The sequence below is a fragment of the Durio zibethinus genome, chromosome 12 (assembly GCF_047325235.1).
Source record: "Durio zibethinus cultivar Kanyao isolate XHJ-2024 chromosome 12, ASM4732523v1, whole genome shotgun sequence".
NCBI classification, from domain to species: Eukaryota; Viridiplantae; Streptophyta; class Magnoliopsida; order Malvales; family Malvaceae; genus Durio; species Durio zibethinus.
Window position 1 is genome coordinate 26,642,766 of NC_143173.1, and position 13,236 is coordinate 26,656,001.

The 13,236-nt window shown below is 34.1% G+C and overlaps 1 protein-coding gene and 1 long non-coding RNA gene across 2 annotated transcripts; one reads left to right on the top strand and one right to left on the bottom strand.

Annotated features, from left to right (window-relative positions):
* The first annotated feature begins 3,490 nt into the window (after positions 1 to 3,490).
* LOC149515942 (uncharacterized) lies at positions 3,491 to 5,370 on the top strand. The gene is made up of 2 exons (XR_016326233.1): positions 3,491 to 3,964; positions 4,071 to 5,370. It is a non-coding gene; the product is annotated as an uncharacterized LOC149515942 (long non-coding RNA).
* Positions 5,371 to 7,058: 1,688 nt separating this feature from the next.
* On the bottom strand, positions 7,059 to 12,874 carry LOC111296462 (ankyrin repeat protein SKIP35-like). Its single transcript, XM_022890779.2, has 3 exons — positions 11,358 to 12,874; positions 10,252 to 10,684; positions 7,059 to 8,162 (listed from the first exon to the last, which is right to left on the bottom strand). The coding sequence occupies exons 1-3, from the start codon at positions 11,978 to 11,980 to the stop codon at positions 7,356 to 7,358; spliced, it is 1,863 nt and encodes a 620-aa protein (XP_022746514.1). The 5' UTR covers positions 11,981 to 12,874; the 3' UTR covers positions 7,059 to 7,355.
* Between the last annotated feature and the right edge of the window lie 362 nt (positions 12,875 to 13,236).

Here is a 13,236-nt window from a genome sequence, read left to right on the forward strand (position 1 = left end):
AAGATGAGTATGCTAGAAGAAAGGTTACGAGCAGTGGAAGGAATTAATTTTTATAGTTTCATGGATGCTACTAGGCTCTATTTAGTCTCAGATGTTGTTATTCCTTCAAAGTTTAAAAAATATGATGTTACAAAGTACCCAAAGACCCACATCATCATGTACTATTGAAAGATGACTGCCTAAGTTAATAATAAGAAGCTACTAATGCATATGTTTCAAGATAGTCTTACTAACTTTGTAGCTAGGTGATGTATCCAACTAGATAGGACTCGCGTTCAGTCTTGGAGTGATAAGGTCCGTGACTTCATTCGTCAGTACATACATCTCATAAATTTAGCTCATGATCATTTATCTTTGTAGACTATGAAAAAAAAGATAACTAAATCATTTAATGAGTATAAGCAAAAGTAGAGGGATAGCTACTCAAGTGCAACCTCTTTTAACTGAGAAAAAGATTACAGTGTTGTTTGTCAGTGAAGGATACCATGAGATTTGGAACTCTTTCAACGTTTATTGGAGTTAGAGGAGACAGTAAGAGTTTTCTTCCAACTTTATCCTCTTTAATGACATTAAAAAAGGTATTTAGTAAATCAAGTTATGAGACATTTAGGGATAATTTTTATATATTTCATAGATAATAATATTAAAAATTAATATTGTAGAAACATTGTTTTAAACAAAAACATATATATAATGTATGTATATGGGATTAGTGGGATGAGAAAAAATTTATATGAAATTTTTTACGTGAAATTTTTATTAAAAATAGTTTAATAAAAATTAAAATTAAAATTAAAAATTAATGAATTGATAGAGTTTAATGAGAGAATCAATAGTATGTAAAAATAAAAATAAAAAAATAATTTATAATTATTAAAAACAATTTAATAAAAACTAAAATTGAAAATAAAAATTGATATATTGATAAGATTGAACAAGAAGAATAATAATATGCAAAAAAATTTATTAAAATATCATTTATAATTTAATTTTGAGAAGTACTTATTTAACAACAAAAATTATATCAAAATTTTTACTAAAAATATATTTAATATAATTTTTTTTTAATTTTACACACTTAATTTATAATAAATTTTTTTTATTTATCGATTTTAATTTTAATTTTTATTAAATTATTTTTAATAAAAAAATTATAAACTTCATCTAAAAATTATTATCTAAGTTTTTACTATTGAGCGTACAAGAAATTGCAAGTTGAGTGATGAAGATGCATTGAATTTGAATGGCACAGATCTATTCTCATTCACTCACCACCAGGGATGGCAACGGGTCGGGTCGGGGCGGGTTTTTGCTCGCCCCGAACCCGACCCGATTTTAAATATACAATACCCGTACTCGTACCCGACCCGAAAATTTTTTTATTTTTAATACCCGAACCCGACCCGACCCGACAGTGTATAAAATCAAATCCGACCCGACCCGACCCGAAATTAATAAAATATTATTTTAAATATAAATATAAAATTAAATATATATAAAAATATATATAATTAAATGTAAAATTTAAAAAATAATTAAAAAAATAAATTTTTTATATATATCGGGTCGGGTAGGGTCGGGTTTGCTTAAAACCCGACCCCGACCCGACCCCGAAATTTTTTTGACTCTACCCGACCCTACCCGACCCGATACCCGATTTTCAAAAAAAAAAAACCGACCCTAAGGGGTCGGGTCGGGTCGAAACCCGACGGGTTCGGGTGATTTTGCCCACCCTACTCACCACTATATTCTTATGTCCGCTTGACATCTAATTTTAAAGCATGAGTGTACGTATATCGTTGCATCGGTCACAGTGTCACATGTGCCACGATCTCCACAACCCCGCTTGTGACTCACTTGCCAATATTCATGACTAAACTCTCTAAGGCTGGTATTGCTTAGTTAATATGTGTATAAATTACTAGTAAATTTTAATGAAAAATAGAAATAATGAAAAAGGGGCAAATCTTGATGTAAAAATGGCATGGAAAATGACTCGAAACAGAGTGGACCCCAAATGAGATTTATATGGAAGACAAGTTATAAAGTATGATGTGGTGGTGGTGGTGGTGGTGGTGGTGGTGTTAACAGACCACAGAATACATATTAAAAGCCTTTGATCATGTCCAGGGGTGAAGAACCTTGAGAGAACACTCTTCATATTTTCCAAAACCGGCAGCTTGCATGTGTCCAATTAAGCCCTACTTCTGCTTCTGTTGGGATCGATTCACTGAACCCACCCAACATTTTCTCTCTCCCAACATTCAATGTTCAAGCCTACTGCTATATTATGAGTAAATTACATTAAAAAAAAAAAAAACACCATTTGATTTGAGATAATTTAAAAGTGTTTTCTGATGTTTAAAGTTTGACGCTTAATTTTCTTGAGGGTTATTTTCACTATCATTTAATTTGTTTCTGTTAGTTTTAACACTAATACCGTTAATATCATTTTCTTTTATTTACCAATAGCATTTTCCCTTATTTTTCTTCTTCTTTCTTACCAGTTCTTGACCTTTTCTTTTTGCAATCATTTTCTGATTAAATTTTCTAATCTCATTCTTAGTTAATTTTTTCTCTCTCTATGCCACTCATTTTCTTCAATTTTCCTAACTCAATCATCCTAAATTTCACTCAATTACCTAATTTAGCAATTTTAAGTATTTCCTCAATCCAACCACTACAAATCTGAAATCATGAAAATAACACTAACTACAATTACATAATTTAAGTTACATTTCCCCATTTGCCTTACAGGAAAAATCTTCTTCCCTCCTTGCAATTATGTGTTGTAACCATAAAATATCAAATTTTATAAAATGCATTTTTTTGAGGTATTTTATGAAGGAAAAGATTTAGATAAAATTTTTTAAGTAAAATTTATAAAATTTTTTATTAATAATAATTAAATAAAAAAAATCATAATCAATAAATAAAAATTTCGTTATATAAATTAAGTATGTAGAATTTTTTAAAAAAATTAATAAATTCTAATATAATTTTTAAATAAATATTTTTAGTGAAAAAATTGATAGATAATTTGTTTCATCCTTGATGTTAAAACTTTTTCAATTCTTGTCACAGATAGCAGATGTGACCGAAATTCTTCATTTTGGGATAGATGTAGATACAAAAATGGATTTTAGATAAGAGAAAATTGATTTTTAAATAGTTAAAAAAAAAAGATGGAAAAAACGAAAGGAAAAGCAAGAAAAAAAAGTTTAAAAAACAAAATTTGAAAAAATAACGCAAAAATATCGATTTTAAGGAAAAACAGATATAAATCAAATGTCATGACAGTTAAAGTATCAAAATTTAAGCTTTATGGGGCATTTTTAATCAGTCATAAATCATAGTGTTTTTTTTTTTTTTAAACTTACCCTGTTATTGTAGAATCGAATTTGCTCTCAGAAATGGAGAACATATCACTTATCAGTAACCAAGAAAGAATACAACTTCAACTTAAACAAGACATTGACAGAGAGATAAAGATGGGTCATTAACTCAAACACAGTGAAACAACGCAAAATCCGTTAGAATTCGCACATCTTCCTTTTCAGTTTCCTTCATTATTTCCTCGCTATCTATCCCCGGTTCTTCTCCTCTGCCTTTCCTCTTTTTTTTTTTTTAATTTCCCTTTAAAAATTAAAGGGAAAAAAACGAAAAACATTAGATTATCGCGAAGCTCATTTTTCTTGCCTTGTATCTCTCTTTTATGTCTAGATCCTTCAGCTTCCTCTTACTGATGGTTACCCATATTCCTTTTGCTAATATTGCTGCTGCTACGCTGCTGTTGAATAGCTAGAGATTATACATGTATTTTCTTTTCTGTTTAACATGCTATGAAAATGAAATCAACTTTTCTCTTTTTTTCTGTTTCTCTCTAAGCGGGTAGATCGCATTCGAGTCTTATCTTTCTTTACCAAATTAACAAATACTAACTTCTGAGCTGAGGTTTCTTAAGGTATTCTTGTTTAAGTGAATTTCCACCTGTCTAGATGATTCCTTTTTATTTCTACTATTACTTGTGTAGAGTGGTTCAATTACCTTTATGTTCTTCATTTCCGTAGGTTTTGATATTGTGACTGAGGGCTCCCTTGGTTATGAATTGATTGAAATGTTGGAATGCAGCTGGATCATTGGGGATGATGTTTCATGGCACACAATTTGAAGTCTTCTGAATCCCTGCTGAAAGATAGATACGTAATTTTGCATTTATAGTTGCTTCAAATTTGCATATGCTGAGTTGTTAACGAATGAATTGCTTGAGACTGTTGATCCTGTAGTCGCAAAATATTGTGCGTGACCTGAATCTTCGGTTGTTCCAGACTTCCAGTTACACCCAATACTTTTGCAAGTTGCCTGGCCGGCCTGCATTGCAGAATCTGAGTCGTGCCTCAATCACATTGTGCAATATAGCATCCTCACTTGGTTTGACGAAATTGGGTTTTCACTATTTTAACATTTGCTGCATTTAGTAATCTGGGTTTGGATTCAGCTGCTGCAATTACGAAGCATTTTTCATTCTGTCTTCATATCAGAGTCTGTCGCTGAGCTTCAATCCTTGCGTTGAAGACTACGTACTTAGTGCTAATTACCTAAACTTAGTCACATTCCCGATTCTAGGTTGAATTGCTATGTAATTGCATTTCCTGGGTTTTGCCTTGATTTATCTGTGTTACCGTCCGCACTCTGCATAAATCATTTCATTTGGCTGTGATTTTAAACTTGGTAGCAGAAAAAGGGTTCGATCTGATCCGGGGTGTCAAGCAGGCAAGTAATAGAATTTTAATGAGAGTTGAATTCTCTGGTTTGAACCGGAGATTTCCTGGAGATATTATTTATCGGCAAGATCGATACTCAAATAGCATTATGAATATCAGAGCAGTGAAAGTCCCTACATCCGTTGTTGAGAGAAAGGTTGAATATCATCGCTCTTTCTCACAAGGAGGTGCCAGAAGATTATTACCAGCGAGCTACTTTAGCTTGGAATCAGTACTTTTGCTTGTGTGTCTAACAGTATCCTTGCTGATCCTTCCCTTGATACTACCGCCGTTGCCTCCCCCACCTTTCTTGCTGCTGCTGCTTCCAATAGGTATTTTAGCCGTGCTAATGATATTGGCTTTCATGCCTTCTAATGCAAGGGATATAACTTATACCTATGTGTAAAATGGTGTTTAGAACTGCACCCATACGTTTTATCATACAATTTTTTAATTCCTAAATGTTTGAAAGATGAAAGTTGTCACTGTTTACATGTCCCTTGCCTACATTCTGGATTCTTATGGATTTCATAAGTTACAGAGCATGCTACACAGTCATAGTAAAATTGTTCTTGATTATAGAGGCCGAGATTCATTTGATACTTGATACCATTGTCCCTACCCGTTAATGTGGCACTAAATAATAATGCTCATTGTTGGCTGAGTATTTGTTATATATATATATATATATATATATATATATACATATACACACCTTGTATGGTTTGAATCCACCAAGCAAATGTCTAATGTACGGCTCAGGATTCATTGCATTATGTTTGAGATTTTTGTAATCTGTATTACAAAATGCTCGTTGCTTGCCGGCTGCTGCATATTTCACTTATTTCATGTAGATCATAAATTTCATCATCACATTCCTTCTTCCAAGTAAAAGCATGCCTCATTTCTCTTTTCTCGTTCACGTGAACTCTTGAATGAGTAGAATGGTAATCGTGAAGCGAGCCTGTTTGTTACTGCAGTGAAATGGTTTTTCAGGTCAAAAAGCTTTTTCAACTTCACGAAAAATATAAATTCATTTGCCAACAACCCACTTTTGCACTAGAGAAGTGCGGATTAGAGTTTAATTTATTTTTATTCTTATATATGTATTTTTTTTTTTTCAAGTTGACCATATTGTATTCCTTTTGGACTTTCTAACGTAGCAATGCTAAACATTTCTAATGCAATCATAATTTTCGACCACATTTTTTAATCACATTGCTATTTTCAATCTCAGCGATAATACCGCTGTGGAGTCTGATCAAGTATTGAATGCGTTACAGCGTTAGTGCCGCAAGATGACGTTTCGATTTGTATAATATATCACCAAATGCCATTTTAGCCCAGTTTATGCATACATATATATATATATATATATATATATCATGAATGAAGAAGAAAAACCAATAAAAAAGAATATGCTGTCTCTCGTATTATATATAGTTTTATAAATTTAATATTTAAAAAAAAAATAATTAAATATTTTAATTTTTAAATATTTTATAGTTTACTAATTAAATAACAAACATTATATGATCCCGATAAAATTATTTCACATGTCATTAATGTTTAATCATTGTCACATCAGATATTATCACATCAGTACAAATTTTATTTCTTCTCTCTCCAATTCTTTCTCTTTCTTTTTCTTTAATTTTTTATTATTAAATTTAAACTAAAAAATATTTAAACTTTTATTTAAATATTTATGTAATAACATAAATGATACGATGATGATTAGATATTTATGTCAATTGCCGTGATTTTATTTAGCATTAATAACACATAAACAAATTGGCTAAAATACTTAACAAAATAAACATTTGAATACCAAAATGAGAATTTGATTTTTTAAATATCAAACTTAACAAAAAAAACTATAGTATAAAAATTATTTTTGTATTTAACCCAAAATAATATTTATGCTACTTGTGAAAGGATATTATATTTTTCACAAGGCTAAAAGTCGGATATCATTTAAACTCTTGATAAATGTTTCTAATTTCTTTCTTTTTATTATTTTTTTCAATTTTTGTTCATATTTTATTTTTTTTCGTTCTTTCTTTTTATTGATTTTTTTATCTAAAAGCACAAAAAGCAAAAAATAAAAAAAACAAAAGCATGCAAAACATCTACGCCTTAGCAAAGGAACTCCAAGATGCAACACAAATGAATTTTGCATATAATTACAATTTCCCACCAGCAATTGTAGAAAAAGCAGAATTTCATACGTAATCTAAAAGCAAGGGCATAATTAGCTAACAAATGCACTCGACGGGGATCAGTAGAGAGTGATTATATAGTAATATACATTCCCATCATATATCAAGCCTTTTTTTTTTTAAATACTTGCTCTCCGTCTTACATTATACATGAGCATACACATCACTAAGATTATGACATGTGCCATAAGTGCCATAGAAGAAGCGTGTATATATATATATATATCAAACCACATGATGGAAGGAAATTTGACAAACCTCGAAGCGGTCACCTACCCACAGCTAAAATGATATTTATTACCTATGACACATGAGATATAGGGGTAAAAGAGAAGTGAAAATCCAAAAGATTCAGCAGATAAAAATTTTGCTAACCAACTGTGGGCGCTCGAACCAAAAATGGTGGAAGGTGATGCTCCAAAATAGCTAAAAGCTCTCTGCCTTGGCTTACCTCTTCTAATGCCCCACCTCCAAGCATTCGAACAGCTTCAACAAGCTGCCCTCTCAGCCTTTGTGATAACAGACGACCATCCACCTCGACACACTCCCTGTAGAGGGGCATGTATGCAATTACCACCCTCAAAGGAGCCGGAAGATCCCTTAAGCAAGTTGGAGATTCCCCCCTCTTCAAAATCCTCATTAGGTTCATGTAATGTTCTTGGCCTTGCTTTAATCCATCTGAGAAAGCTGCTTCTGACCAGTGCCCTTGAAGAAATGACTTCAGCTCAGGAGCAACAGCCTCATCATCAGACCTAGCAATGCTGTCTGCAACAGCATATGTAGCGGCAGCATCACCTAAGAAGTCAGAGTGGAGGAGAAATGCCACACCATCTAGAGATCCGCCACTTCGCTCACCTGCAGCCTTGAGAATTTCAATGCTGAGGGCCGTAAGGACATGCTGAGGAACATGAGGGAGGAGATATGCAGCCACATCAACTTGGCTGCTGGAAGTAGCAGCAGTGAGGGCCAGACAGAGCTCCATGTCTCGACAACCCCTTTTAACAAACCACTGGACAACCTGCATGCAGCCTCTTTCAGCTGCTCTCATTAAAGGGCCCAAAAACGCCATGGCATTACCCTCTTCCACTAGACATTCCATTGTCCCAATCTTGCAGTAGTGTGACGCAAAACCCAATGCAAGATCAACATCAACATCCAAGCTATTCCGTTGGGCAATCTAGAACAGACACATGCCACATGACCAAACAAAGATAATTAATGAAATAATAATAAAACTCTTTTTCTCCGATCAATTTAAAAAGGAAAACCTTTTCTTATTGCAAGTGAAGTGAAAGCGGACCTCACTTCCAATGGTTAACAAGGACCTCACTTCCAATGGTTAACAACATAGAGTATAAATCCTACGTGAGCGTAATTCTTGCTTGGGTTTTTAATTTGGGTTTTCCATGGTATATTTAAGGCAACTTTATGTCTAAACAGGAACAAGCCATTACATTTTCTCACAGGAGAATTCACCCATATCAGGTACCATTATCCCTGATATCTCCAAATTGAAATTAGTTTACATGCATGAAGCCCAAATAACTCTACGACTACAAGTAACCATATCTATATGTAGAGTGAAATTTTGCTCAAAAGGAACTAAGAAACTTGTACTGTCCAAGGACAAGATAAATTTGTGAGAATCAATCAGTCAAACCCAAGCAACCTACATGGGGATTTAATTCAAAGACTAAATCTAAAATTCCCTAACATGCGAATATTCCCTGTACAGCATATACACAATAGCACTACTCTTTTCAACCTACTTTGATAAAACAAATTCTGATTCAGATTTGGTTACAGGTAAACAGGAAAATAATAATAAAACTCTTTTCTCTTATCAATTAAAAAAAGAAAACCTTCTCTTATTGCAAGAGAAGTGAAAGCACACCTCGCTTCCAATGGTTAACAACAAAGAGTATAAATCTTATGCCAACGTACTTCTTGCTTTTAATTTGGGTTTTCCATGGTATATTTAAGGCATACTTATGTCTAAACAGGAGAAAGCCAGTAAATATTCTCACAGGAGAATTCACTTATATTAGGCATCATTATCCCTGATATCTCCAAATTGAAATTAGTTTACATGCATGAAGCCCAAATAACTCTACGACTACGAGTAACCATATCTGATGTATAGTGAAATTTTGTTCAAAAGGAACTAAGAATCTTGTACTGTCCAAGGCAAGATAAATTTGTGAGAATCAATCAGTCAAGCTTGAGCAACCTAAATGGGGATTCACTTCAAAGACTAAATCTGAAATTTCCTAACATGTTAATGCTCCCTGTACAGCAATATACACAATAGCGCTACTCTTTTCACCCCATTGATAAAACAAAATCTGATTCAGATTTGGTTAAAGGTTCAATTGAGAGAAGCCTTTTGCCCCCCATCCCAACCCCTTCCCAAAAAAAGAATGTTTCTAGTTACAGTTTTTCTCTACATATATTGTTAATTGAGAACCTGATGTTACTATTTATAACCTTCCACTAGCCGTGTATAAAAAGGGGAAAGTGATAGAGTTCCCCTTTAATTGTCTTCTTCCACTCTGTTGGATCAAATTTACCTTCATCACCACACAATCTCTCACAGGACAGCCCCTTCAGTCAATGTCAAAGCATCTTTAACAAATAATGAAGAAATAGCAAACAAGTAACTCCAAAATGTTGGGATTGTGCAAATCTGCCCCTAAGGAAAAAACATATACATGACATTGACAGAACTTTAAGTAGGCACAGAATTGGCCAAAAAAAAGTAGGCACAGAATGTCACGCATACAGAGACATGCACTCACACATGCATGCATGTAACATTCGAACTCTACTTCCTTGTAATAATTCTTCACAAATACCATAAAGAGAGAAGTCTTAGCATATTTAATATTTCATTCCCTACACTACTTAAGACAGAAAAACGAGAAGAGTTTTGCTCATTACAATAACACATAAAGGAAAGGCATGTAAGCAGTGTGAACCCACCTTATTGATTTAATTTCCCTTAACAATAATGCATTATTAAATAGACTATTAGGGAGCACATTATCAAAACAGAATGGACAAGACTTGTGATTTTTAGTCCAATTTTTGCATAGACATAAAGTTATACGCCTCTTCGTATTACCAATTAATTTGCAGCATAAGTTTCAAGTCATTCTTTTGACCCCAAAAAGTAAAATCTTGGACCTTAGAAAATAGTTGAAGAACATGCAAAGCAACAAACCAGACCTAAATTCAATCCTGTCCTTCAAAAAAAAAATACTCACCTGCAATAAAATGCGGACAAGTTCTGTACTGCCAAACCGAGAGGCTTCAAGGAAACATTGGTTAACATTGTCTGCACCCCCCTCCACCAACATATCCAACAATCCTTGGATCACGGTAGCCGAGATCCCAGAAGCCCAACCAGCATTAAACGAGCTAGAGAAGAGAGTAAGAGGAAAGCACGCTGCATCAAATGCCTCTGTAAAATCCTTCCCTGTAAGTTGGCTGCCAGCAAGATCTAGGAATGCCTTGAATGCTGCTAACTGGAGTTGGATTTCAATAGCTGAGCAATAATTCACTCGATCGTTGTTCCCCTGGCAACGAGAATGGGAACTTATACATTTCAATGCCCATTCAGTGAACTTTTGGACCTTGGCACCAGCTTCTGCCTTCAGGACCTCATCCCCATGACACTCTTGGAGGCGGTCATGCAACCTGATCAGAAGCAAAATGGAAAATTGGCACATAAGCCATGAATAACTGGTTATGTATTATCTTTTCCTAAAAATCTGAGAAGAAAATTGTAAACTCCATTTTTGTCTCATGGTTCCTATAGATGAAGTCGTGTCTTTCTCAAAGTTGTAAAATGAAACACATTTCTTTACCCGTTGCAGGGGCGATACAAGTACGCAACAATGGTTCTATTTCTATAAATATCTAGATAGAAGTTTGTTTGCATGTAAAAAGACACTGGCAAAGAGTGTAAACTGGCATGAGGAAAACATTAAAGCAGTAACTTTTTCTAAGTTCATTTCAGATTCTTTTTTTCCAGCTTAGTAACATAAGACAGACTGTGCACAGGATGTGCTTTCATTAGACCTACCTTATGAAATCCCTCTCTCTCATTTACTATAAGCCGCACATAAAAACTCCAAATTCTAATAACTAATTCTGAGCCATTTTTGTTAGACTTATTCAAAGCTTGCTTTCTTTAGGGAAAAAAATGTGTAAAGGTTCGTTCAACCAGATTTACAGAAAAAGAAAACAGCTTTTAATTCAATTTTCAAAAATTAACTAGGCCAGAAGTTGCAAGAAATGCACAATAGTAAGCATTCTCTACTATGAATCATACTATCAATCTACTGGTAAAAACAATCAGCTTGTTTACCTTTGGGCCATCACAGTTACAGTGTCAGCAAGACTCATGGTGCGACTCTGGCAAGCAGAGACACAAGCAGCAAGAAATGAAGTCCGGAGAGCAGCTCTAGTAAAGTCATAAGCACCATTAGCAATGATCTTCTTAATCAACCCAGTAACCCCATAAAGCTCCTGCTGGGTGCTCAAAAACCAGATAGCATCCAATGTGACACATAATGTGTCATTTAGAGTCTGTGGATCTGCCAGAAAGATTAAACTCTCAGCAAGTTCCCAATCATGGGAACTCACAGCCCCCTGAAATAATTGGCCCAACTCAATCCTGTCTTGTCTGCTGAGTTTCTTGCCATGCCCAGATTTCTCCTTCTGGCAGAGCTCAGACTCTTTTGCAGCCACCCTAGATTTGAGTTTCTTCAGACTACAACTACAACTACCAGACGTGGTTGACTCTTTACTTACAAGGGATGCCTCTCTTGAGAATACCACATTGCTTGCCTCACCTTTTTCCAACGCAAAGCCTTGAATTTCACAGTTTGGTTGTTCCATCTCATTCTCCTCAGTATCCATTCCAGTGAACCAAGGCTCCTCTAAGTGCCTGTTTTCACTCCCCACAACAAATTCGATTCTTTTTTCCATTATCTCCAACAAGCAGTTGAACCAATCCCGGCAACAAAAAAAAAAAAATCACAAATAAAGCGAACACTTAACTCTAAACCCTCCAGAACAAAAAAAAATCCATCCTCAAAGCGCACCAAACTGTCAGAAAAAAGTTTAAGAGAAAATGCGTACTCAATACCCCAGATGCATACCTCTTGCAGCAAAATAAACTGAAATCCGAAAAGTTTTGTATGCCTAATAATAATTTTCTAAAAGTTCAGTCACTTAAACCCGGTGGCAAGAGCAAACCCAAATGCCAGCAAAATTCAAGATTAAAACTCAATTCCCAAAAATAAAATTAAAATAAAGGAAATCACTAAGGCATAAAACGGAGAGAATGCCCAAAGCAATAGTAACTCTTCCCAAAACGATCTAATTTTTTGGTACCCAAAGAAAGAAATTAAAAACCGTTAAAAGGAGCAAAGCCGATATGGAAGAGCAAATCTAGTACAGATGCACATTAAAAGCATTAAATGGGGATACAACTATGTTCCATCCCTAGAAAACCCAAAAAGACCTTGTTCGTTTCAAACTATCCCACCCAAATATGGAGGATTCAGTGCCAGGGGCAAGGCCACCCTAAAATAAGAAATTCAGTTTGATCAATATACTCTAATAAATTCTTATCAGAGAAGAGGAAGATTCATGATGAAGATAGAAGCATTTAAGCAGTCAAAAAAAGGGGAGAGTTTGGTAAGTAGAAAAATAGTCTAAATGAATTCAAAAAAAATGGTAAGAAATTAAGATAGGGAACCTGAGTAATGGAATGGAGATTAAATAAGAGATGGAGAGAGAGAGAAGGAGAGACAAACAAACCCCTCCGCCGTTTGTATGGTATGGTTTTCAGAGATGGTTCCTTCTTAGATGGTAGACACCAAAATAAAATCGCTGCCTCTTGTTTTCTTCCATTTTTCATTTTTTATTTTCCTATTTTTTTCAACTACTTTTTGGATTTTAATCTTACTGCTAATTACGTCTACTGCTGTAATGAATGTTCCCAAAATTATAGTTGAATCTAATTAATAACTTTTTTATACTTCTGATAAAATTGCTTTTATCTTTTTGGCCCACTTTCTCTCAGGCGTCCCTTGCTTGCCTCCAATTTTTTTGCATCCTCTTGATAATGCTTTTTAAGTTTAAAGGTTATTGTTGACCTTTCTCACAAAAGAATCATACCTTATAATAATAAAAAAAACAAATTAAGGATCTATTTTTTTTAATGTAACTTTTAAAAA